The sequence below is a fragment of the Eucyclogobius newberryi genome, unplaced genomic scaffold (genome assembly GCF_026437365.1).
Source record: "Eucyclogobius newberryi isolate DKJ021-1_F unplaced genomic scaffold, fEucNew1.0.hap1 SCAF_19, whole genome shotgun sequence".
Classification (NCBI taxonomy): Eukaryota; Metazoa; Chordata; class Actinopteri; order Gobiiformes; family Gobiidae; genus Eucyclogobius; species Eucyclogobius newberryi.
The window spans coordinates 29,986,224-30,012,208 of NW_027315823.1; the positions used below are offsets into that span (position 1 = coordinate 29,986,224).

The window sequence follows — 25,985 nt, forward strand, 5'->3', positions numbered from 1 at the left end:
GTGACATAGTATAGACCACCTGCATGGACAAAAAAGGTAATGGCTGTTTAATTTAAGACATAGTTACTACATTCAAACATCAAGGCAAAACATTATTCTACACTACAGCAGAACCTCATCCCAACACTAGCCCATCAGTTGATACACTAAAATTGGAGCAAAGGCCATAATAGTTTTTCCATGCATGTACATGTTACTCAAAGATTCTGATTTCAAATGAATGAGGGATTACACCGACAATTAAGTATCATGTCGTGTCTAAAGCAGGGAACCTTGGATTGCTTTGGAAATGTATCCAATATTGCCTCAAATATCTATTGTAATTGGAACAACAAAAATGTACTTCATTGAACAATATGAAATTAAATTGTCAATTTGAGTAAATTCCCTGATTTTTCCACTCCAAATGATTCTCAATCTCAGTCATTTACAGCTCGGCGAATAAGTAGTCCTACTATCAATAGGCTGATAATATCAATAACAATTCACTACAGTGCTCCATAACCACATAAATTAGTATGATATCATCTGATTCTTATCATATCTATATATATTCTAGTGCAAATATTCATATGCGCAAAATTATCACAAACAAGCATTGTACATTCTCTTTCACTCATTCGTTCACTTAATTCTTTCACTCTTTCACTTAATTTGGTCCAGTGTTAGAGGGAGAACTCATAGTGAGGTTTGGCATTCCTATTACACAATTTTAACATTACTAATAAAAAATACTTGTTCAATAACAGCTGTTTTATATGCATCATTCTTGTCCTTTACAATTATATTAATTGAAAATCTAATACTTTTTTGTTGGTTATCTTCTCAGTGGGAACACGCAAACCAATCTCTTTATGATCCTTTTGATGGACGGAGAAGCCTTCCACCTATGCATTTTATCTTGTGGGAAGAGACGTCTTCTCCCTCTTCTTGATGTTTTATTCCAGGAGTCATTTATTGCAACCACTTGGGCACAGGTACCTAGGACAAAAATATGGCAGTTGTAATGATTAAACATTTAAATGATTTAGAAAACAAACATAGTGACTGGAGAACTTAATCAATTGCAAGATTTAATTACACAAGAAGGCCATTAGATTAGCTTACTTATCATATCATATGATATATGTGTGTGTGTGTGTGTGTGCGTGTGTGCGTGTGTGCGTGTGTGCGTGTGTGTGTGTGTGTATCCAGAGAGCAGACAAGCAGACAAGGTATACAAACCTTTTTAAGTTGGTTAATTTTGCTTGTCCTGATCGAAGCCAGTAGTTGGTCCCTTGAGTTTTTACCACCGCCTGGGCCTTTCCCATCCCGCTTCCTTTGTGAAACTGGTGTGAGCGAGTTTTTCAACGAGTCTATGTCTAGCATGGGTGGAGGGGGAGGTGGAGGAGCACCTCCTGGAGGTGGTGGAGGGGGTGGCGGCGTCAGACCTCCTATGGTTCCTCTTTTGGAAGTCAGCTTTGGAGATGGCATTGGTGAAGGGATTGGAGACGGTTTTGGCGAAGCTTTGGGTGAATTCCTCAAAGACCCGTTTCCTTTGGGAACATCCAATGTGTCCTTCTTCTCTCCATTTGCCTGTGCCTGTTTCTGCTCTTGTAGCCGTTTCTGTCTCTGCCGGTCCATATTGCGACTTAAAATATTTGTTGTGGACATCCTAGGCCCTGCCAACTCAAAGTGGTATCCCAATTTCAACAGCGTGGTGTTTTCTTTGAGTATCTTCACCATCTCCATCTCCGTCTTCCCACCGCAGATATGGCGCTGGTTCTGAAATCGAAGCTCAGTCAGAGTGGAGTTGTATTGCAGCGCTTGGATGAGAGATAAGATGCCTTTGCCTGTGAGAAGGTTGGAGTCGACGTTGAGACTTGTGATGATCTTGTTGTTCCGAAGCATGCCCGCGATGGCGTAGGCTACATGGTCGTCAGCTCGGCAGTTGGCTAAAGCGAAAGTCTTAATGTGTGTGTTGTTTTTCAGGGCTTCAGCAAACTCAATCAGTGTTTTGGTCTTGATGACCTCTGAGTTGTTGACATTGAGCTCTGTGAGGTTGTGGTCATTGGTGCGGACTTGCTCCATCAGTTCATCAAACATACTGGAATCTTCCTCCTCATCCTCCTCTTTCGCCTTACTCTTTTGGGTGTCATTAGCCACGCAGTTCACAATCTTCTCATCTGTTTTGTTCGCTTTTGTCCCATCAGATTTGCCCTTCCCTTTCAAATCCCTATCCTTCTCTTCTGCTTTCTGCTCTGTAGCACTTTTATCTTTCTCTTTTACGTGGTCACTGTGGTTGACCAAATCTTCACTTCCCCTCTCGTGTTTTAGCACGACATCAGCTTTCTCTGACACTTGCCGTTCTAGTTTGACGTCACTTGTCTTCCTCTCTTCTGTTTTTTGCTCTGCTGTTTTGGTCTTGTGTGTCTCCGTCTGGCTTTCTTGATTTTCAAGTGCCTTATTTTGCTTCTCCAACATTTTTGAAACCAGCCCTTGAGTGCGGACACCGTCAGATCTCCTCTCTCGATCCTTAACTACATCTTTTTCGCTTTTTTCTTTCAGTTTTGAGATAATATCTTTAGTTTTACTGTCGTCTCGTCTCCTAAAATCCTCTCTCTTCTCATCCTTCTTCTCTTGGAGCTTGGAGATCATGTCCTTGGCTTTGCTGCCCATACTTTCTCGTCTATTGTCACTAAGACTCTCTCTCTCATTAACCTCACTGCGGCGGCTTTCCTGTGGTCTGTATCTACCTGACAAGTGAGATCGATCCTCTTTCAAACTTTCAGGATCTTTGCGGTTTCTGTTGTCCAACCTGCTAGCATTGCTGTCACTTTGAACACTAGACTGTTTACGTAAACTTGATCTTCTCTCACAGTTCCCCTCCTGGTTCAAGCCTGTTTTCTTCAGGTACTCTTGCTTCCGACTGTCCTTTGAGTCAGTCTGCAGTCAAACAAACATAGGGTGCTTTGTTAGAATAACATTACATTGAAAACATAGGCACATACATACGAAATATGCAGATAGTCATTTAAACCATGTTACAGAACATTCTTAATTTGTAGCCTAATATTTAGGCTATTTAACTCATGGTTTTGGTTTTATGTTTTAAGATGGTCAAAACACAATACACATAATACAACTAGAACAAAATAAAAATGTAACTTTTTTTCTGCTTTTACAATTTTAATCACTGAAATTATTTATTGCATTTAAAGCTTTCAGTCCCTCAACCCGCTGTATATCTCAACAGTTTTGAGTTTTTATAAGAGCTTTATTAAGAGTGTTTTTTATAAGTTTGTTATAAGTTATCTGTTCTTTGTTGTTTACTTCTGTACCTACTTTGTGTTGCGACACTGGAATTTTCCAATTGTGGGACAAATAAAGGCTTATCTTATCTTATCTTATCTTATATCTAGTTGTGTTCAGCACCGATAGTTTCAATAGTTTACAATATCTGTCAAATCAGGGGTGAGAATTTACGGTATTTGACCCAGCATCCCACATGTGGCCTCTTATATTATATATTGTACTCCTGTACATAATTTGTAATCAATGATATGAGTGCCTCACCTCAAACACTATTACTTTACAGCCAAACACCACTTGTAAACACAGACCTTCTCCATGGCACAGTACAGCCTCTGTGTTTACAGTCCCCAAAGCACCAAGATCCTTTTTACAGCGCTGGGATACATTTGCTGTGAATAGCTCTGTAAGTGTTTGATTTGTGAGTCTCCATCTGTTTGCTGTGTGCGGCCATGGCCCTGGCAGATGTATCCTTAAAAGGCAGTGAGCGTCGGAGCAATCAACCAAGGAATTCCTTTAAACCGGGATTAGGACGCAATACAGAACTACATTTACTGCTTACATAGCCTCATATCTGCCACGAGAGAAAATTCTCAATTTCTTTAGTTTGTGGTAATAAAGAAAAACAACTAGGAATGTAAAAGGTTAACAACAAGCTAGTCTCAGAAGAATATTTTTCCTGGCACCAAAACCAGCCCGAGGGACCAGCACTTATGAGCTGATGGACTGTGAGTGCAAAAGGTTGAGGTGTTGCTTTAAGCAAAATGAAAAATGGCATATGAAGCCTATCATTAGATGAAACTGTGGCTTGTTTTGCAACAGTGGAATCCATTAGTCAGAGAATAAACATCCATGTGTGGACACAGCTTACATTATGAAGAGTTAAACAATAATTCTGTGTAGCCAGTCCTATACAATTGTTTGGTTTGTGTTAAGATATGTGTAAATAAAAGGGGGCGGACAATCTTTCATGACCTACAAACTTTTAGGCAACAATGCATCCAATAAATTGACATCTGTGGATATGAAAGTATCAACTTAGTTATATATAACATAGAAATATTACCCTGGACAACATAATATCTTAAAGGACGATTTAAAGTAATTGTATTTAATTTGGTTTGTTGTCATATCTATTTTCAGCCAGGTTGATGTCAGTGGGCCATTTGAAATATTACTACGGTAATAGAAAATACTGAACCAACAGAAGATATTTTCATATGCTATGCTTCACATTATTCACCTAAACCAGTCTTTTTTCATTTTTGTCATTGCGCTCTTACCTCCAGTGACTTCTCCCTCTGACTGAGCCTCCCCTTTGGGTCACTCTCCTTTCGGTTTCCCCTTTTAGTGTCCCGGGCCTGGCCGTCTCTCTGGGCATTGATGGTATCATCTTCTGGGCTGATGTCTGGGTCTTTGCTTAGATCCGTCTGCAGCTCCTCCACTTCCTCTGGAGAAAGCGTGGACAGCAGGGTGTCCAAATCTGGGTCCTCGCTCACCTGGCGTCCTGTTCGAGTCAGTCCTTTCACCTTTCTACTGGACATGGCTGGTTGATATCGGAAAGTTTCAGGTGACAGGTCAGTGTCCTAAGTTTCCTTTAGTAATAGTAAGAAATAAAGGGTCTCGTTTCAGTCTAATAGAGCAGATCTTGTCCAAGCAGACTGGACTGGGGAGGCTGTCTTGCATTAAAGAGCGCAGTGACGGACTACATGAGGCTCGCATCATCAAAGTGCACCAGCGAGCAGAGGCATTCTTCAAAATCCTGTGAAAGTGCATGTCCATATTTAGTGCAGGGTCCACTCTCCTTTAATGGCAATGGGAAGGGCTGCAGTTGCACAAGCTACCCAGACTTCCTATTGCACAATTCATATTTTTATTCAGAAATCTGCCTGATTACATGGAATGATGTCAAATTTCAACCCAGCAATCTCTTTTTGTTCTCGTTTATGATGGTTCAATTATAGCCTGTGATGTTATAATAGGGTGATACTACACAATGTTCACAGTTTAGATGGATGTTTTATTGTAAAATATAAAACATAAAACCCTCTACTTTACACTGTAAAATACCCAGTATCTTGCAGTAAATTGATATGAAATTGCTATGCAGTGTGATTCTGGTGAAATTAACTTAGACTTTTTCAGTTGACATTGAGGAAAATGTTGACCTCTAGGGGCAGTACTCGAGTTAAAATGGTATGTTAAAATCTGTATGCACAAAAAATAAAAGACAATGTAATTTTTTTCCAAAGTTAAATTTTATGTTAATAGAAATTAAAACACACTATATTACAACGTCTCACTGTCATCTGACACCACGCCATGTCCAGGCGAGTTACTCCTCACCAACACTTCTTAAACACACTCATGGAGCACAAATAAATATTAACAGCATTGAGCAAAAGGGAACTACATAAAAACCATCCCTCCAAAAAAATGTCACTTTTCAAATTTGTGCTTTACAAAAAGCTCTGTAAAACTCAAATTCAGAGCAAAGTAAACGTGTCCATTAGCAGCCATCTGAATCAGTACATAAGACATAACAAAACTCCTTACATAATTCAATCAATATTTTAGTACTTGTGTTGACTCTCGAATCATATACAGCCCAGTTCAAATGTAGAATACCAAACAGTGCCAAAATGTTCTTCAACCATGTTTAAGCCTTGTCATAAGTTAGTTTAATGGACAGTGACTTCACGACCTTTTGGCTTTTTAGCTTAATCTCAGAGAAACTAAAGGTCACCTATTATACTTTTCGACAAACAATTTAATGCATTTAGTTTTTAAGGACCCATAATACAATAATACATCATGTAATGCTACAATCTGATGATTTTCTAAGAGGTTTAAGAGCCATTACCATGTCATACAAAAGGTTTAAAAGACATTTGACCCTTCAAACTTACCATGGGTTCGCTCTCGTTTAAGGTGTTTAATAAACCTAATCATGAAATAAGATTTGAAGGAAATTAAATGAAGGAAAAGCACTATCCTACTTTCTCGTCAATTCATTAAGATATTTGTCACCTCTGTGTATGTGTTTCCAGGGCCTTTATTTAGTAGTAGTTAAACCCAATTTATAGTTCTAGAAAGAAGAATTGATGAACTTTAATTTCCAAATGAAAGAGTCTAAACAATTCTGCACATTGCCATTTTAAAATTACAATATAATAAAATATCCAGCTGACATTTACAAAATAGTTCATAAGTAGTCATTACCTTATTAATTGTAGTAAAGTGGACTTTTACTACAGCTCGCCTCATCTGATATGTTACAAATAATAAATAACTGCAACACACATATTCAACTGCATCTGAACAACAGCGAAAAGACAAGCTATTAGAAAGCTTTAAAGAGAAAAGGGCCGACTTCTAACAGGGTAGCATGCTGTTGTGGAGTCGCTAACATTAGACAGCACACATACCTTGCAGGAGGAGAAAAGGAGGATTGACCAAACGTGAAACATTGAATGAGATGAGATCCATAAGCCGTGAGTGCGTCTGCCAACAACTCTAAACCCCGTTTCCAGTTCCTCTCTAGAACACTATGAAAAGTGTGTAGTCAAAATTGTAATATTTTAATTTGGAAAAGAACAAATTAAAAAGCCTGACAACAGAATGTTAGTTAAAAGTTGAGTCTGATATTCTTTCAAGCCAGATTCACCACTTTGTGAGCAGGTGCATTTAAATTCTGTCTTTTTTTGAGTGGCTTACGCTTTCAGTTTAATCCTCAACCTGTTGTCTAACCTCTCGTGAATTAAACTCACAATGACGGGTACAAGAGAAATTTAAGTATAGTAAACTAAATAGCTAGAATGTGCAATTAGAAAGATAAGTTAAACAAAAACATTGTATCCAGTCTTATGGCAAGTGGAGCAGTTTTCCAAATGCCTAAAGTGCAGTTGTATCTTTTAGGAAAACCTTTTAGTTGTATATCTTTTGGGTTTGTTGGTGTGTCGGTGCCAACGTGTAGTTCTGCCTTCCCCTTTTCCAACAGTCCATTGTCTTGTCCGCTGCCGTGCGTCCACTGAGCTGCTGGAGTCATCAGAGTCCGGGATACTGAGGCGGCGAGTAAGGCGGGGGAGCTGCAAAATATAACGCATGAACATTCAAGGTCTTGTTCATTATTTCCATAACCTTCTGAAATGAACGCTTTAGCCCTCACCCTGGCCGTAGGCAGGGTCCACTGGGGGCGGTGGGTACGGACCAGGATACATCATGGGGTAGTGTGTGGCCATGCCTGGATACTGAGGGGCCATGGGGTAGCCTAAGTGGGCATAGTCTGCTGGGCCCAGGGGCTTTCCGTAGGCATCGTACATGGGCTCCACTGGGTAACTTGCCATTGGGATGTGCTGGGCTTTGGATGGAAACACACAAATCACTGTCATTTGCAACGGTCTTAGATCAGGGGCGTCTCAACTTTGCCAAATGTGGACCTCAAGTTGGCCCAAATATCATAATCATAAGAAGTTTTTTTTCTGCCACTTGAAGTAATTAACGACATTAGAACCTCATTGACAAAACATTGCATTGTGATATAGAACTAAAATTTGTGTTCTAAACCTTTAAAAAAAAAAGGTATCCCGTGGTGCCCGGGGTGCGACTTATACTTATATTTATATACTTATACTCCGGAGCAACTTATATGTGATATAATTTGTTATTTTCACACTTGCAACCGCATTTCATATTCCAGTGCAACTTATATATGTTTTTTTCTTCTCTATTATGCATTTTTTGGCTGGTGCAACTTATTCTCCGGAAAATACGGTAATAATGGCTGTGTCAAAGCTATGTTATACTGGCCAACACCAGCTCTGTGAAAAAAAGTGTGGACGCCTTCAAGTTTAGACATTAAAGCCAGGTGTCCTTTTTACCGTCTGCAATGAAAGATTACTCATCACGGGGTAAATCTGATGACAAGCAGTGTCTGATTTTGAAGTCTGGGTTTCTGCGTCTACGATCAATCTGTGTCAAAGATGTGGCCAGCAATAAACACAAGCCCCTTCCATTAAATACCGTTCACCTTAAGTATTTTTATTATACGTACAATTGTGTGGAGTAGAGTGAAAAACATTGCATACCCTCATAAGGCGTCCTCCCTCTCTGCTGCCTTCTCTGGTAAAGGTAACAGCAGGAGCACATGAAGCAGCAGACCATTGTAGCGATAATGGCCACGAACAGCAGAATAGACGAGGCAATGCCGGCCAAAGTGGTTGGGCTAAAACACAAACAAAACAAAACTATAAGATCGCAGCACGAACATGGAATAATCCTGCAATTTTCAATAGAGTTGTATAAAACAGTTTTCAAAAGGCTGGATTGCTGAGGAAGTGTTGTACTCCTAGTGGCCACAAGAGGCGCACGCTGCACAAAAACATATTCACCATAAAGATTTCTCACTCACCATGAGATTTGCCCAAAACTGAGCCAATGATCAGCGGGTTTGACTGAGAAACGTGAGGGGCTTTAGCAATAAAAATGGAATGGTCCTTTTCTGTACAAAATAAAACTATCCTATTATCCGCACTAAAAGGAGCACTTAAAAGCCTTTATGATTTTCTCAAAAAATCAAATAATCCTTGAAAAAGCCTTATATATGGATTTATTCTGGTTATGCTTACAGAGCTCGAAGCGATTGTGTGTGGTACACGTTTTGTTTCACTTAATGCGCGTTATAGTGCGGAAAAAACAGTATAAAAGATTGCAATGATTCATCCCTCTTTAACCGATTTCTTAAACATTGGTACGATTCAAACTGGCAGACCGATTTATGTTTTAGTACACATAACATTTTAGGCAGGACATCTTTGCAGATATAGTAGTTTTCTTGCAGTTTTCGGACTCTTATAGCTTCATTTAAGTAGGCCTAAGATGTGTGTGAGGTTCGGCCCTGTTCATGCACATATAGACGGCCTACGTGCACGAGGAGGTACGAGTGATCAAAGCAGGAGGCCGTAAGCGCACGAGAGAGGCGGATGCCCTCCCTGACCAGAACGAAGTGATATAGAGAACGTGGGTCAAGCTGTGGTGGAAAGAAAAAGTACTTTTTACATTTTCTTCTGCACTGCTTTAGACAACACGACTGGAAAAGGAAGAAAAAACAGTCCTTGTATTCCTCGCCCGCCCACGGACTTGAACCGGTCTTTATTAATGCGCTGCAGGTTGTCGGCGCGCCACTGGGCATTGATGGATGTTTTTGGAGGGGAAATTGCTGCATCGTACAGACTCACTCGCAGTCTGGCATTATGACTCACTTTCCCTTTTGGGTTTAAACTACCTTTAAAGCACACGGAGCTGACGCTATTAAACACTAATGAGAAAATATTGCACAACAAGGAGCAGAGAAACAACATAAATGCAGCCACAGGGAAATGCCAATTATGTTTAGTTTGATTTAACCAGGAGAATCCCACTGAGATGAAAAATGATTTTACCAATAGGCAGCAAATAAAATAGATGAATATGATACGTAGATAATGAAAAATATGTGCAAATGACCACAGAGAAGCTGCCAATAACACTTGACACACATCATTTATAAGAAGTCAATAACTTTTGTATCTTTTTTTAAACATTTCTTTATTGTGGCTCGGTCTCTCTACAAAACCAGTCTGCCCATCACCATTCTCCTCAATCTGTATTCTATATATTTTTAGTTGGTAGTGTTGAAATAAGCAACTTCTTCTGAAAACATGTCCTGACAGGCATGTGTTTCACTGACCTCTCAAAATTTAGAAACATTAATAAAACATCTTTCTATATGGCAATGCTTTCCTTATTTACTTTAACAGAGTGAACTTTCAGGAGGTAGAATAAAGATATATCACTCCTTAAGAACGATATAAAGATACAAAATGCATCTTAATAGTAAAAAAAACCCTCCAAAATTATGATGTAAGCTCTACAAAAATCATGATATTCTTCAACATATCACTCACTGCCAAGTAAAGAGCAACCATAGAGTATATTTAGTCTAGATCAGCAGTTCAAGAGCAACGTAGGCACATTTTAGACCTGGTTTAGCCCTAGTTCAGACGTGAATATAATTATATAATCCTGTTAGATCTGGTGGTACTTAACATTACAAATATTTTAATATTTCTGAGATTGCTAACATGATCAGGCGTAAGCACTAACGGCAAATCAACAGTTATAATCTGACTATTGAGGACACATAAACCTGGATAGTGTAAACCCAAATTCTGACTCTTTGATCATTAATAACACAATAGATTATTCACCTGAACTGAAAGAGCATGCATCGCTTCTGTTCACGTTCTGTGATCATCTTGAAGGCGTCGAGGCAGCAGTAGCGACGGTGACAGTTGCCACAGCAGAAGGTGATCAGAGGGCAGTCAAAGCCATTGTGCCACGTGCCGTTTTTATCCACATACCACAGGCAGTCTTCATTGCCACTCACTGGAAGAAAAGTACAACCGTCAGATGTTTTTTCCTTCTCTGGGGAACAATAATCTTCAGCAACATATGAGATTTTCTTTGTTTACAGTTCTCCTCTTCCAAAGGAAACACTGCAATCGTGGCAAATTGCAAGGGTGTGATGTAAAGACTTGGGTAAGATGTATGATGCAGAAAAGAAACCTACACTCTTGAGTTATTCTAATAAAGTCACATTGGATACTCCAGATGCAGTGTCAGCTACACATCCTTGACTCTTATCTCCTGGTTACACCACTGTGTTATGCAAAAGATTAGAGACTGCTGTACTACACATGTCATACTTATTTAAACTGGATTTTAGGTGACGTTAGATGCGTTATTCTCTTTCCAGTCAAGAACACAAACCCACAAAGAACCTGTCTAAATATGTTGAAGCAGAATCTGACAAAGAACTATATATCGCTATAACGTACGTAATGGAAGTTTGGTTATTGAATAAACACCTTAGTCCTGCCACAATAGTTTAAATGGCATTGACAATAATGTATTGTTCTATTATACCTCATAAGAACATTTCCCAGTTATCTGGTGAGGATTAAGATGCTTCAAGCTATGTATTTGCGTGACATATTTTCTGAAGAGCGTTATAGATATTAGATTACTGTAAAATGATTCGTGTAATGTGCCACATTAATCATACTTTGCATTGTTCACTACATCAATTTTGCTTTTTGTTGTAGAAGTAGTAATTGAGCCATGTCTGTGAAATTCTGCTCAAAGTTTGTAGAGGCTTTAAAAATAAACGAGGGACCTAAACGTCTGATTGTTATGGAAGACTAAACCCGTTAAGTCGGTTGACATGTTAAGTTTGTTCATTATTACAAGCACTAAACATGATAAACACAGAGGCTGAGCTAACGGGCCCGGAGCCGCCTGATCTCACCCGGAGAAGAGCACAGGATCACCGCAAACGCCACCAACGCACACGACGCCACCAGGGACATGTTCACGGCAGGATATCTCATCTCCAAGTTTAATATAAACCAAAGAAAAATCAAGCAGAAAGCGCGACCGAGCTAAATGCTACCGACACAGCGCTAACGGGATCATTCCATGGATCAGACACAGCGCCCTCTGCTGGATGGAAGTGGGAACTACACCAAGTGTCGCAGATCGGTGCGGAATCTCCAGGCGAGTTGATTTGTAGAGCACAATTCGTACACAAGGCAATTCAAAGTGCTTCACACAACAGGAACAAGAAATGCATTAAAATACAGAAATCACAGAACAGTTTAACATCATTTCAGTCAGATGCACAGCTGAACAAAACTGTTTTATGCCTATATGTGAATATTACATAAAACCTGTCTTCCAGATAGGACTTAAACCAATTCAGGGCAGTGCCAGTGATGCCCACTCAGTCCTCTAGTCTCTGTAATGATCGACAGTGTCAAAAGCAGCACTCAGATCTAACAGAATTAAGACTGAGGCTTTGCCCGTGTCAGTGTTCAGACGGATGTCATTGGTCACCTTGACAAGAGCAGTCTCAGTGCTGTGATGAGGTCTAAAACCTGACTGAAAAACATCAAATGAGTTGTTTATTAAGAGGAAATATGTGAGCTGTTGGTAAACAACCTTTTCAAGGACTTTGCCCCAAAAATGTCAGATTAGAGATGGGCCGGTAATGACTCAGAACTGCGGCATCAAGACTGCTCTTCTTTAGGAGAGGCTTTATGACCGCAGTTTTCAAGACATTGGGAATGTTCCAGATTGAAGTGACACGTTTTTTTGCATTATGGAATTTTTGTATTTCTAATGCCCTGAACGTTGTAATTAAAGAATGATTCAAGTCAGCCTAACTCACCTTTTGTTTTCCCATCTGTGTGATGTGACAATTGAAAAAGCACTAGCGGAGGTTGTTTTTACACAGGGCCCTGGGTTGGTTTGATTTTTATTATGACTATAAGTTTTATAACTATGAGATCCAGTGCATCCCATTTATGGGAGATACAAGGTGTTCATTTCATATGTTTGTGAATTCTGTTCATGACAATGGCAATAAACCTTTTCTAATTCTGAAATGCGAGGGGGCTTTTGTTGGTGTAACAGGAGAGTTGGAGTTCCTGTGTGAGAGTTTTGTGCAGGGAAGAGTTCATCCTTGTAGAAATCAGAACTCTTGATCTTGCTATATTAGGCCGGAGTGGAACAATCTGAATGCCTGATTTGATCAGACTTTCAAGTTGGTTGGGAAGGCCCCTGGGTGAAAGTGGAGATGAAAAGGAGAGTGAGGATTCTGTAGTGGGAGTAGATGCATTGGGGACCCAGGGCTGGTCTGAGGGCCAGGCCCGTTACAGATGGGTCCAAGACCTGTGATGAGGACCTTGCGGGAAAGGACTGAAATTAATCCATCAGCGGCAACAGTGAAGATTGTTGTGGTGCTGCTGCTGACTAGACCTTCGTTGGAGGCGGTGGAGGCGATTGTGGAGCAGCTGGAGCAGAGTCCTTTGCTGGGGATGGTGGAGGGACTGCTGATGAATCCTTTGGAGGAGGCTGCGGTTGTGCTGCTACTGATGGCTCTCTTTTCTAACCATCTGCTCAGGACACTGCGCAGGGTGGAGCAGGTTCTCAGTCAGCACCCTCACTCCACCTCAGCATAGATGGGCCACTTCTCTTAAACAGGTACTCTTGTTTCCAGAATAGATAGAAATTCTCAATGTAACGTAATCCTCTAGGTGCACACGCTATGGACAGCCATGTGTCCAGCTGAAGCTGCCGGCTAAACTTGGTCCACCTATGATTTCAATTTTATTGAGCAACTTCAAGAATTCTCTTTTCAAAACATCAGTCCGTTTCTGTCGCATGTCCACTGCACCCACGTGCACCATCAGCTGTTTAACTCCTCTATCAATGGCCAAAACATTAGGAGTGACGTAGGCTCAGAAAGTGATGTTGGGAAAGTGTGTGGGGAGCATTCTTCCATGCTTCACACTGATAGTTTCCTATCAGAAGCGTCTCTGGTGTGACTTTGACATCTGACAGATTCTCTATCTGCTGCCTTTTGCCCATGTCATGTCTCCTTACGTCACATCATGTCCTTCTCTTATACACGATGAGCACGTTTTTTCTTTTTTGATGGAATAAAGACTGAAAAGAAGTTGCCTAGGTTTATTTTATTTATTTCAACAATAAGATGTATGTAAAAGTGTATCCTAGACATAACACATCAAATCCAGGAGTTACCATGACTAGCCTAAAAAAAATCGCCACGTTCACACTTAGTGCATCATATTTTTTGTTTTAGTATCTACTTCCTTTCCCAGAGGCCTGTGATATGGAATATACACTTCCCCCCAAAAAATGTCTGGTCAGTGTATAAGACAAAAAAGACAAAATTTATGAAAATTCTAGAATTGTTATTCTTTAGGAACATTTTTAGAATTGTCATAATTCAGCATCTGAATGGAAACGGGAAATGACAATGCCATGATCACCATGGTAACAGTGAATTCCCAAATGTCCACCATCTTCCCTTGACATGACGACAGGCCTTAAATTTACAATGGTAAACAGTCAATGTCAGCTGGAATATAAGGCCTCTGAAATGTGTCCTCAAACATCAGGGAGATTTCCCTCCAATGAAAGGCAGTCTTTAGTGTCACTCCATGTTCACATAAACACAAAGACAACAGCTCCAGAGTTACAAACAGGACACAGGAGTAAAAGTTCAGCTTTCATAATTTACTCAGAAACCCTTTGAGTATCAGCGTCTGTTTTAAGTGCTGAAGAGTTTGTCCACTCAAAATAGCCTTCTTTGGAATCTCCTCCAACAATGTCCTTCAATGCGTATCTTCTTGAAAGTCGATCGGCAAAGTGCTTCGTCCACCACACACGGGGAGGAGTACGGAGGTAATGGATAAGTGCAAGTCTTTAAACCTCAGACCCCGTCTCCACTACGCCCTTCCACTTGAAGCATTATAAATTCATATTTAAGTGATGGGGCCACAAGAGGTTTGGCGCAGATAAGGAGTAGTTTGAGGAAGGGCTAAAGTCCTATTGACTGCAAGGTTTGCCGCTCGTTGTTGTTGAGGTGGTTTGAAAACATGCTGTAACAGGGTTGCTGTGCGAACTGCGTCAGGAAGTCTGTTAAGTAAGCCTGGGAAAAAGACAAAACAGACTTTTACTTACAACAAATCAAAAACTTGGATTTGTAAATATACTTTAACATCAAACTCCAAAACGCATTGAACGAGTGTTTGAATTAGTTTGAAACTTTACCTGAAGGTCAATCTGATTAATAGGATCTTTCAATGCATCTGGATCATCCTCCTCATCGTCTTCATAAAAGTCATCATCTGGGAAAACAGGGAAACATTTATTGGGAAAATTCAGAAGTAAAGTTGATGATGAACTAAGAATAAACTGTACCATATTTGTTTGAGGCGATGAGATCGGAAAGCAGCTGTCCCGCCAGTCCTTCATCTTCCTCTTCGTCATCCCCCCCATCGTCATCGTCGTCCTCCCACATCCCAGTCGAATCTGACAAACAAAAGCGGTTTATGTCACCATGTGGTCTCGTCGTGAAAAAAAAAACAATTACGAAAAACCCATAATATCCAAACCAGGGGAAAAAAGATGTCACAATTCAAACCTTGACTCCAATCTGCTGCGGTGGCTCGGCTGGCATTTGATTCAACCACCGTCGCCAGCTCGTTTATTATAAGTTTGAAGATCTTCACCAACAAGGGGATGTTGGTCCATCGCTCTGGGTCTTTGGGACAAAAAAACAATGAAACAATTTAGTTTGATCAAAGTATTACAGCCGGAGCAGTGCGGTTAAACTTTGCATCAACGCTCCACATTACTTTTTGCTGATTTGGAGCGAGTGCGTATTCCCTCTTCAAGGGCATAAATCTCTTCTCCTTTGACTACGATGTCCTGGAGTCGTTTGTCATCTGTGTTCAGTCCGTGTTGTAACAGCTTGCACAAAGCAACCGTGCTGCAAAAAAAGTTCAGTAGTTTATAGTTACGCAAGGATGTACAATAAGTAACCACGGCAACAGAAGCCGGAGATAGACATACCAGCCAAGTATTTTTATTTTTTCAAACTAGTGCTGGGAAACAAAAGCTGATCAATTGTTAATTTGGCCAAGCACAAGATAAATTGCATCAATCTCTGCTTGAAAAATTGTTCTTCTGTGATTCCTGGTTCCGTATAGACAATATACAAACTCACATGGAGCTTATGTAGGCGATGGTTAAAAATATGCTTGATGTTTGATTTGATCACAATTCATGTCCACTGTAACTTTATATTGCCTTTAACATTGGCTTCTTTTGAGAGTTTACAACACAGTCCAAATGATCAAATTCACAGGAAAAGCGTGTTTGAGCAGAGCTGCATTAAAACATCACAATATGACCAAAAAAAAGCAGATTTGTCACAGGAATCAGAGGATACTATTTTTAATCACAGTATTGCTCAGCCTAAACACTTTTCGCTCTTTTCCTCATGTCCAGTGCATAGACACCAAAGGACACTAGACTGTTCTTGGCTTGAGAACGATCCCGGCCTGAAGTCGGGCACAGAGCCGCACAGCTCCTCGTCACTATCCAATGTACCAGTAGCTTTCCGTTTTGCCGACATTGTTTACGTAGGTTATACGGCTCAAGTAAGTAGATCTGCTGCTTTTTTTAACTGACCGTTACGAAGTCAGCGTCAAGACGGTGGCCTGCCCATCCCCCTCCTCAGTAGTTGTGTTGACATTTATATTACTTTGGAATAAATTGGTTTTCAAGATTTATTAGCCACCCATCACTTTCACCCACGACTACCACAGACACTCTCGCAGAACAGGTGCCAAATAAACATTTGGGACCAGAATGGAAGTCGTCTATGTTTTGTTTTTTTCCCAACCTGGCGGATTGTTTTTCAACTCTGCAATGAATCAATTGATGTGTTAATGTGCCCCAATTTAAAAGATAATTTCTCTGAAAAATCTAAGGGTGACAGTATTAAGTGACATCAACAGGTTTCTAGAAATAAATCTTACCTGACTTTCCCTTCGTACTGCCCATAGAAAAGATGCTGCCGGCTCATCCACTCTGTCATGACAAACTCCAGAGCTGGTTTTCCTGTTGGTCCTGGTAAACTGCACAGAAACTCCAGCAGCGGCTCGAGCTGAGAGTGGACCAGGTGAGCAAACACCATGATCAGAGACTGAGGACAGGCAGAGAGACACCAGGTCAATTCCCAACAGGTCTATTCAATGCAGCGTCAAAATTATTCCAATTAATACCGTTTCATTATTTATTTGGTTTGATATAATTCAATCATTAGAAGATTATTAGGGCTAATCTGTTATATTTATTGTGATTAAAAAAAACATTCCACATTAATGGGTAACCTAAAATCAAGCCGCAAGTCAAAATTTGTGCAAAATAAAACGTCATATAACCGCCGCTTGCACGCACAGGGCACTGCCTACCAGCCCTAAACATGGTATAATCTATCAAGCGGTGTTAAAAATGTATCGCCCCATGTACCTGCATCACACTGAGCGTTTCTGCTTGTTGCATTTTGCTGAGTATTGCCCGGAGGATCTGGTCCAGCTGTTCCCCGAGCCCCGTCCCGGCTCGAGAGATCAGAGTGGACACCAAACGTCCCACAAAGGCAGCGGTGAACTCGGAGGTGCGAGGGTCCAGCAGCTGGTTGACCACTTGCATCACGTACCAGAGTCCACTGTTCCCTTGTTCGTCCCTCCACTGTGCGATTTGCTCCAGAGCCACGGACACGTAGGCTCGCAGACACTCACCACCATTCTGGGGTTCAGGTCGGACAAAGTTGCGATGAAGACAGCCACGAAGCCACATAAAACAATCAGAAATAACTCACCTGCATTATAGTGTTATCGTCTGTGCGTAAAGTGCACTGGGCCACCACAGGAAAAGCTTGGCAGACGAGCAGCTCTGATAATGGGGGCTTACTGTTCCTCACGACTGTGGTCAGAATATCTATGGACGTCTATAAAAGATGGACAAAAATATATGTATTGTCATTAAACCGTATACAAAGAGTTGCTTATTGGGCTGTGTTTTTATATAATCACAGATAATGATGAAATGCATCACATTTTCTCATCACTGCAATAATAGTCACATTAATAATTAGAGCTCACAGTGCAACTAGTAACAAGAGTATTACAATTGTTCATTTGTCAAGAACAAAGGTGACATAACTAAAAGTATTAAGACTAAAGAAGAAGAAAGTAGGAGGATCTCTGAAAGGGAAGAAGTGGTGGAGGAAGACAGGGGACAGGTGGGAAAGAGAGAACGGACTGTATAGACAGAGCTACTCACTGCACAAAGTCCAATGGGGATCTTGTCAGACGGGGCCTGCATGATGCTGATTAATGTGGGGATGAGGCGCATTTGCATTGGGCCCTGACATCCTTCAATCTGTGCCAACTCCTTAAAGACATCTGTGACCAAAGACGCCACCACTGGGTCTATCAGAGGCACAAAAATGACCGTTAATGCATTGAGTTTTACATCTAACAATTTATAAGGCATCATAATATCCACTTGATTCAGTATTTGTGGCTTTAGTTCGATCTACTATGAAGCTGTGGAGAAATGTCAGAATATATATATAAAACTAAATATAAACTTACCATTGCTGTATTTGAGAAAAATGGCGATGGTGAGTGGGCAGATCTTGTTCTCTGCACTTGTGGTGAAAGCAGGGTCCACAGTACAAACGATGCACAGTGTTTCCATGACAAGGGTTAGCACCTCAGAGCTGAACTGAGCTGCCAGCTGCACCAGGCCCTCCAGGACACTGGGCAGGAAGGGCTGAAGGACTTGAGTGCTCTCGGAGAGCTTCAGCTGATCACAGTATCTGCAAAAGTGAGACCGAGGAGGAGATTTAGAGCTAAATGACTGTATGACCTAATAATTGGCTAAATAAAACATATTCTTAGACCACACAGATGATGGCATTTCTATAGAGGACTAAACTAAGGATTAAACAAAGTCAAAGTCTTTGTATTCTATAACTATGTTTGGATTAGACACATATTTAATATTATTTCCTATTTTAAAATTGATTCTTCCAATGTGTGGTAGTCATTTCAAAAAGGCTCTCACCCCCAGATGGCCCTAACGGCAGAGATGCGCACTGAGGGGGGCTGGCTCTCATGGAGGCCGCTCACTGTGGCCTGGAGGAACTGCTGAATGAGCTCTGGAGACATGGCGGCTGTGAAGCGACTGGCTGCCCACAGAGCGCGACCAAGGAGGAAGGGAGACGCTGCTGCTCAGACCACAAACATGCAAGAAGACAAGGCGTTTTCAAGATTTAGATTCATATCAAACTAGTTTGAACAGCTTTACAATGTCCTATACATGATGTCACCACCAGCGCACCAATTATACCCCTAGACTATTAAAAATGTGCTGTATGGCCCAGGTAAGTCATCATCAAGTGTTGTTTGTTACTGTGTCTTAAAGTGTAAGCAAAAAGGTAAAAGGAAGAAAATGTGGAGTAGTGAGAGCAAATGAGATGAACAGTATACAGTCCTTTATGCTGTTTCAAAGAAGAAGAAGAAAAAAGAAAAGTTTAGTTAAACACCTCCTACGTTCTTACCAGGGAGGTTAAGATCGGCCAGAATGACACCAGCCAGAAAACCGTGCATATCAAACTGAATACGGCCGTTTTTCACATTTTCTGTGATGATGGTTTTGACTGAGCCCAGGGCCAACATAAAGGCTTCATGGATCTTCCACCTGGTGAAAACAAAGACTGGCTTTAGGAGTATGTTCAAAAACAACTTTCAGTTGTGTGTTAAAGAGTAGGATATACCAATGCTCGTTGCCACTGTTTTTGGCCTGCTCTGCCTCCTGGAGGTGTCTCGTGGCTGCGGCGGCCAGAGCAACCGCACTCTCGTTCTGAAACTCTGCAGCAACAGCCTGCAAAAGACAAAAGGAGATACACCTGGGTCATCTTTGAGCACTTGGGATTATGAGACTGAGGTGTTCATTTCAACCTCGATAAGTAGATAAGTGGGTAATAAGTAGGTAACAAGTAGGTAAATTAACTGAACTGAATGTTGATTTTTCAAAATGTATTAGTTTAAACCAGCCGCCAATCGCGATCCACCAGTCGATCTCCGAGGCAGCGGGGGTCGATAGTGAAGTATAACTGAATAAATGAGTTGAATGACCAGTTTGTTAGACGGAGGAGAAACTAGCGCAAGTGAACCAGGAGTAGTTACATATTTGACAACTGTGAGTTTAGATGCGGCAGCAGAAACACACCGCTGACGCCCTGCCGGAGTGCACAGCTCAGGGCCCTCTCAAAGCCGCTTCTTGAGCCCCTCCCCTGAGCGTTACCATGGTTATCACCAATAACCGCTATAATAGAAGAGCTACAAGTGAGGGGGTGAGGAGTTTAAACTTATATTAGCCTTTTTAGTTGTGGCAACTATAGTTTATTTTCAAAATGACTAACGGTATAAGAGGAAAGTTATTTCTTTATCATTTGTCATTTTCCTATCCCAGTTTTATAATGCGTCTTCATACATTTTAATAACATTTTATAATATTTATATAATCTAAAATCTATAAAGGTAGAACTTTGGGTTTTGCTCAATGCAAAAGTATCTTACGAGCCAAAAAAAGGTGTTTTAGACAATGTTTCGTTTTTTCTCCTTTTTGTGCGTCTCTAAGATGTTCCTATGTCACGATACAAACATTTCAAACTGGATTTTGATACTAAGGAAAAGGATTGATAGAACACTATTTTTTCAGACCATACAATGTACATTTCTACACAAAATAAGAAGACTTAATAAAACCATGTGGTTTTGCATTTGTTCAGACAATGATTCAGGATTTATTTTTGTTTATTATTCGTAATTTTTAAAAGATACTTGTCAAGATGAGTATTTAGTTTCAGAATAACATGCTTTGACAACCCTAGCATGAAGATGAAATACATTTATTATGAATGAAGAGCCAAATCTCACCAGCAGCAGGTCCTGGGCTGAGATCCTGACGGTGTAAGAGAAGGTGTCATCATCCTCATCCTCCACAAATTGCTGAGGGTTTGCCGTCCACACTTTAATCTAACAAGAAAACCACATGTATATTATGCTTAACTCATTTGATACATCATTTCAAGAACACCGTGTCCTTACCTGGTCTTCGGTGATCTGCATGTAGAGGATGATGTAATAGATGAGCTCTGGCAGGGCTTTCTTCACGGTGCTCTTGAACTTGTTGTTCTCCAGAAGTGTGTGGACAAACTCAAAGATACTGAAGACCAGGTTCTCAAAGCCTAAAACCTCACCTGTGAAATGATCCAACGTGAGGAACTTAGATATTATATAATAGATAAGAGAATGGCACGACAAAACCTACCATCTGAATCTATTGGGTCATCCACTTCCTCTGTGTAATTCACTTCAGTTCTGACATAGGTAAAGATCATGTTAAGAAGTACATTTTTCTAAATTGGGGGCATGCAAGATTCTAGACCATCATAAAAACATATCTTGCGATTTCTGAAATTAAATTTAGTAGTGCAGTGTCACGTAATAGTGTGTGACGCAGTATAACTAAACATGATGTGTGATGTCGTATTGTTTGACACCTTGGTAGAAGATAATGCATCTCTATGGGACATTACTGGAACAGGAAAAACTATTACAAGCGAAAATGTAATAACATTTATAATCACATTTTGGGAAACAAAAAAAGGATATAAAGCAGCACTTTCAGTCAATGTGTTCCAAACTATTGGAAGAATCTGCTGCATGGACGACACCATGGGTTTAGGGAAGTTCTTCACCAATGCTGTCACTGCCTATGGAGAAAAAAATATTGAATCATTATTTAAACACTGTGTCAGAGGTGCATTGATCAAAAGAGGTTCACCTTGAGAACCTCCATCTTTAGCCCACTGTCAGAAGTGGGTCCATCAGGCATTTGCAAAGCGTGCACAAAGGCTTCTGTGAACTGCTGCACCACAGGGAAGATCAATGCTTTGGCTGCACCCTAGCAACAAAGTACAATCAAAGATTAGAGAAACAAAAAAAATGCTTTTCATGTACCAATGTATTATTAGGGCTGTCAATCTATGCATTATTAGAGCTAATAACCCTAATTATGAGCACCGTTAGAACAGTGCCTATACCTTTTCAAGTTCCTCAATCGCACAGATGAGGTTGGCACAGGTTGTAAAAATCTCCACAGCTCTTGACCGAGTCCTGATACTATATATCTGCAGCATTTAGAAAGAATTAGAAGACATTTTTTAATATTAATGTGCTTTAGGAAATGAGCAACAGCTGATTATAAACTCATACCTCAGCCATAGTGAAAATCTTGTACATTTCAGGTAAAATGACAGGCGCAACCAAGGGCATCTGTGTGTCTGTGACCTCTCGCGTGAACTCTGAAAGTAGAATGAATAAAAACAATTACATTTTTAATCTATACAAGGAATGATTCAATTTTATGTTAACAAGCTGGCCCTAAAGTGTGCTGTAAAATTAAACTTTAAAAACGATAAAACATCACTGGCACATTTATAGAATTTGCCGTTCTTTTTTGCGTTACAGGCTGATGATCACGCACCTGTGAGGACCCTCATGGCCCCGTGGACAGCGTTGACGTTCCCACTGATCAACATCTCCATGAGCAGAGTGAAGAGCTGTGGCCAGGCTTCAGGCCAGTCCCAGTGAGCAATGGCAGAGACGGCGTAGGCCACACTGGAGCGGACTTTACTGATGGACTCACGGAGGCCACTGGGCAGCAGCCCTCGAATGGCTGCTTTAGCCTGAAGAGGAACACAGACAAGTGTTTTTTATACTATGAAATAACGTATATTTACTTGTTATTGTTACTTTGTTATGACATCCTCTCCTGTAAGAAGAATAAAAGTTCAGAGCGAAACGATGGATTTAGAGACTAGAGTGCTTGCGATAAACAAATGAGTTAAACAAATGAGACAACTTGCGTGAATGAAACAAAACTGTTATAAACATATGTGCATTACAAATTATGGGCATTTAAAAAAAACAATTCCTCAATTCCTGTTACATCATTCATAATAGTTTACTGACCTGATCTGTGGTTTCTGGGGCCCTGAATTTTTCGGACTGTGAACACCAGTGCGTCTCAACATACTGCTTCAGGATGACGGACGCCAACTGGGCAATAAAAAAACAAGAACAATCATTAAACAATAGGCAGCACATTAAAAAAAACACCTATATGTTGGTTGTTAAAGACACCTCACCTGACGAATAGCTAGTGCTCCCTGAGTGTCGACAGTGAGTTCTGCCAAATGCACACCAAATTCTACAAAGGAAACACGCACACAATAAAAACTCACTGAAATATAAACGGCTAAAGAATAAAATCATCACAGGCAAAACAGATCAAATTTGTAAAGGTTTGCACTAGAGGTGGAAAGTTTTAAAGACTGTATTTGAACAGATTACCTAAATAAATGCAGTATTTGCGATCATACAATGTGGTTTTCAATTTGATTGCGATTCATTTAGACAACCTTACAGTTACAGGGTGAGAATGAACACGGGGTTTAGTAAAGGTGACATCAGGCACCAAAAGACAAAGCTAATGCTGACATCTCTGCTGTGGATGTAAGAGGGGCCACACAGAGGATCACAATATGCAGCAGATCACAAACAGAACCAGTGATCCACTAACAAGGCAGGGGACTGCTCAGAACTACCAAATAAAGCAAAACCTTTGAATTATAACAAAAAGGTGCAAATGTTTGTAATGTTTTATGAGGAAACAAGGACGTCAGAATAGACCTGTAGTTTGTTAGCAGTACATCATGTCCAACAAAGTGCTTAAGTGCTGATGTGCTGCTGATTAACCATCCACTGAGGAAACTGAAGGATGAGTTAGAGGAAACATACATCAGAGCAGCAGTCAGATCGTAAATGGTGCATTAACTGCGTGATACAACGTCCAACAATATGTGATGTAGAATTGTGGGTCCACATACTTTGGCAGTGAGTCTGTGGCTGAGGCCAGAGACTGTCTCCATGTGCTCTGATCCAAGCTCTTACACTACACGATTTATACAACGTGAGGCAAACTCATTATGCCAACCAAAACCAGCTCAAGACAAACCAAAGCACAAAGGCATGGAATCAAGTGGACGGGCATCCGAGCTAACTTTATGACAAAGTTAACAAAAACTGGCCTAAGCACGAGCTAACATTCGGTTATCTTAGCCACTGAAAAGCCTCAGTCTGCACAGTCAGAAGCAGGACAGTTCTTCTGTACTTTATAGACGTAAAGGTGAGCTAATCTTCATAATCTGAGGGCTGCTGCATAAACTCACCCTCAGTCACTTCCAGCACTTTAATCTGCTCCTCGGCGGCAGCGCGCACTTCTTGCACCGGGGACAGGATGGCCGTCAGTGTCTCAATAAGCGCCTCTTTCAGACCTTGTTGGACCGGGCCTGACGCCGAGCCGGGGCGAGCGCTACCCGCCGCCATCATACCGTCCGCGGTGTACCAGCGGCCCCGCTATAGAGTCAGTCAGTCCGCCACCAGCTGCACCAGGACCGGGGAGCAGCGGAGCCGAGCGGAGCAGAGCGGAGGCGAGCGGCAACAGTGAAGCGCGCCAATGCATGGAAACGAGGAGGCGGAGCCGAGCGTGACGAGCACTTCCGGCTTCCGGTTTCTGCGTGCACGTGGGCTGCTCGTCTCTTCAGTTTACGCCGCACTGGCGCCCTCCTGTGGCCAGGTGGGCGCGTGTCTTCGTGAATTATTGTTGAGGAGGCGATATAATAATTAATACATAAATGAGACATTAATTATAGATTGTAGTTCTTGGTTATTCCTTAAACTAAATTGATGAATACATATTTATGTATCAGATCCCCCCCATATGCCACTGGGCAACTAAGTTTAACACATTTTACATCTGATTACACAAACCCAGGTCTGTAAGAGTTGGAGGCAGAAGGTGGTGCACTTTCACACACTTTCCTACAGAACTCTTGTCAGATGTAGCTGAGCAGATTGTGAAATCTCAGTGTTCATTATATTGTTGTCTCACTTGTTTCTTTCTGTGGTTTTAAATCATTTCTAATCAAATGAAAAAAGGTGTTGCATCAAATGTTCAAAGCATATTTTAGAACATAGCCGTGTAACCATTAATAACATGTTAAATAGATCAATATGAGTATGACCACTGCAGTGAAATTAATCCTTATTTAATCGCAATACGACTGAATGAAATAGAGGGCATGTTGAAGGTCTTCTGAAAAGCTCCAATGGCTCAACTTATAACTGATAATAGTTCACTCTCGCAGTATATGACTACGGTATGTCAATTGTGTATTTGGATAAAGCATACAAAAACCACTACATGCTCAATTTCCATTTTATGACAAATCTCTTTTACTGACATTTTTAGGTTTACAGATATTTTTCAATTGTTTTGTATCTGTGAACCTACAATGTCAGTTTGAATTGGACTCACTCAGAACCTTCGACAGGATTGTTGGGGGCCAGGGCAAGAGGGAACACTTTTGCCCCCCAGTGGACACACTACATAAAAATAGCCTTTGTAAAGAGCATTGTACTAGTAAATAACTGGATTTCTTGGTACTCAATACTGGCGACCAAACACACTAAATTAAGTTGTCGGATGTAAGGAAAAACTTAATATTTTTGACCCACCAATACTTTTAAGGATTGAAGTTCATGCCTTTTATAGAAACTGATACGCAATAACGTGTAGTAATTCTTAAGTGTTACCATTTTATTAAAATTTGGTTTTGTAATTTATAAATTACTCATAACATTTCAATCTTTATTACAATGAGAAAAAAGAAAAGAAAAATGAAGTTAGCCCTGCTAAAATCTGTTGGGTTAAAAAAGTGATAATGTGGACTTGCAACGCTGCGTTTATAGTGAGTGTGATATAAAACAAGGTCTGAATTATGGAAATAAACCAAACACTAGGACAACAATTGCCTTTTGTTTTGTCAAAAGAATTTGATTTATGTGAAAAAAAAAAAAAAGCGCAATGTTTTGCAATTGGATATTTCTCTCTCCGTCCAGAGAATTAAAGCTAAACTGAGAAAAATAACTTAAATAAAAAGTACACCCATCCATTGCACCCAGCATTGCCCCTTCTGACATGTGTGCTGATGTTACAGACAAAAAGCAATGAAAACCTGGGGAGAGCTCACAGGGAGATAGATAGAAGTGTACCGTAGATATATAGATATATATATC

General features: G+C 40.6%; 3 protein-coding genes across 4 annotated transcripts; all 3 read right to left on the reverse strand.

Annotated features, from left to right (window-relative positions):
- Nucleotides 1-934: 934 nt before the first annotated feature.
- On the reverse strand, nt 935-4,996 carry lmod1b (leiomodin 1b (smooth muscle)). Its single transcript, XM_072452611.1, has 3 exons — nt 4,575-4,996; nt 1,225-2,925; nt 935-981 (listed from the first exon to the last, which is right to left on the reverse strand). Exons 1-3 carry the CDS (start codon nt 4,833-4,835, stop codon nt 955-957), a joined length of 1,989 nt encoding a protein of 662 aa, XP_072308712.1. The 5' UTR covers nt 4,836-4,996; the 3' UTR covers nt 935-954.
- A 531-nt stretch (nt 4,997-5,527) lies between these two features.
- shisa4 (shisa family member 4) lies at nt 5,528-11,825 on the reverse strand. Its single transcript, XM_072452612.1, has 5 exons — nt 11,639-11,825; nt 10,539-10,716; nt 8,379-8,515; nt 7,460-7,651; nt 5,528-7,379 (listed from the first exon to the last, which is right to left on the reverse strand). The coding sequence occupies exons 1-5, from the start codon at nt 11,718-11,720 to the stop codon at nt 7,339-7,341; spliced, it is 630 nt and encodes a 209-aa protein (XP_072308713.1). The 5' UTR covers nt 11,721-11,825; the 3' UTR covers nt 5,528-7,338.
- Nucleotides 11,826-13,992: 2,167 nt separating this feature from the next.
- ipo9 (importin 9) lies at nt 13,993-24,406 on the reverse strand. 2 transcript variants are annotated; one of them, XM_072452619.1, is made up of 24 exons: nt 24,077-24,406; nt 22,994-23,055; nt 22,818-22,904; nt 22,330-22,531; nt 22,059-22,147; nt 21,887-21,973; nt 21,628-21,747; nt 21,456-21,556; nt 21,112-21,170; nt 20,889-21,040; nt 20,718-20,816; nt 19,553-19,659; nt 19,337-19,476; nt 18,841-19,000; nt 18,366-18,592; nt 18,052-18,200; nt 17,588-17,716; nt 17,239-17,514; nt 16,746-16,912; nt 15,558-15,691; nt 15,344-15,463; nt 15,121-15,231; nt 14,971-15,047; nt 13,993-14,848 (listed from the first exon to the last, which is right to left on the reverse strand). In XM_072452619.1, the coding sequence occupies exons 1-24, from the start codon at nt 24,234-24,236 to the stop codon at nt 14,738-14,740; spliced, it is 3,126 nt and encodes a 1,041-aa protein (XP_072308720.1). In that variant the 5' UTR covers nt 24,237-24,406; the 3' UTR covers nt 13,993-14,737. The 2 variants fall into 2 exon arrangements, with proteins under 2 accessions (XP_072308720.1, XP_072308719.1); XM_072452618.1 differs by having other exon boundaries at nt 13,996-14,848; nt 18,841-19,003.
- Nucleotides 24,407-25,985: the final 1,579 nt, after the last annotated feature.

What these genes read in the sequence shown, in the direction of transcription:
- shisa4 (XM_072452612.1), bottom strand. Translation starts at nt 11,720, where the DNA reads ATGAGATATCCTGCCGTGAACATGTCCCTGGTGGCGTCGTGTGCGTTG. An exon ending in TGCATGCTCTTTCAGTTCAG is followed by an intron (nt 8,516 to 10,538) that starts GTGAATAATCTA and finishes TTTGTGTTTTAG; the next exon opens with CCCAACCACTTTGGCCGGCA. An exon ending in GGACCCTGCCTACGGCCAGG is followed by an intron (nt 7,380 to 7,459) that starts GTGAGGGCTAAA and finishes TATATTTTGCAG; the next exon opens with CTCCCCCGCCTTACTCGCCG.
- lmod1b (XM_072452611.1), bottom strand. Translation starts at nt 4,835, where the DNA reads ATGTCCAGTAGAAAGGTGAAAGGACTGACTCGAACAGGACGCCAGGTG. An exon ending in AGAGGGAGAAGTCACTGGAG is followed by an intron (nt 2,926 to 4,574) that starts GTAAGAGCGCAA and finishes GTTTGACTGCAG; the next exon opens with ACTGACTCAAAGGACAGTCG. An exon ending in AAATTAACCAACTTAAAAAG is followed by an intron (nt 982 to 1,224) that starts GTTTGTATACCT and finishes TTTTTGTCCTAG; the next exon opens with GTACCTGTGCCCAAGTGGTT.
- ipo9 (XM_072452618.1), bottom strand. Translation starts at nt 24,236, where the DNA reads ATGATGGCGGCGGGTAGCGCTCGCCCCGGCTCGGCGTCAGGCCCGGTC. An exon ending in TTGACTGAAAGTGCTGCTTT is followed by an intron (nt 21,171 to 21,455) that starts ATATCCTTTTTT and finishes CATGATCTTTAC; the next exon opens with CTATGTCAGAACTGAAGTGA. An exon ending in GCCGTTAGGGCCATCTGGGG is followed by an intron (nt 18,593 to 18,840) that starts GTGAGAGCCTTT and finishes TCACTTTTGCAG; the next exon opens with ATACTGTGATCAGCTGAAGC.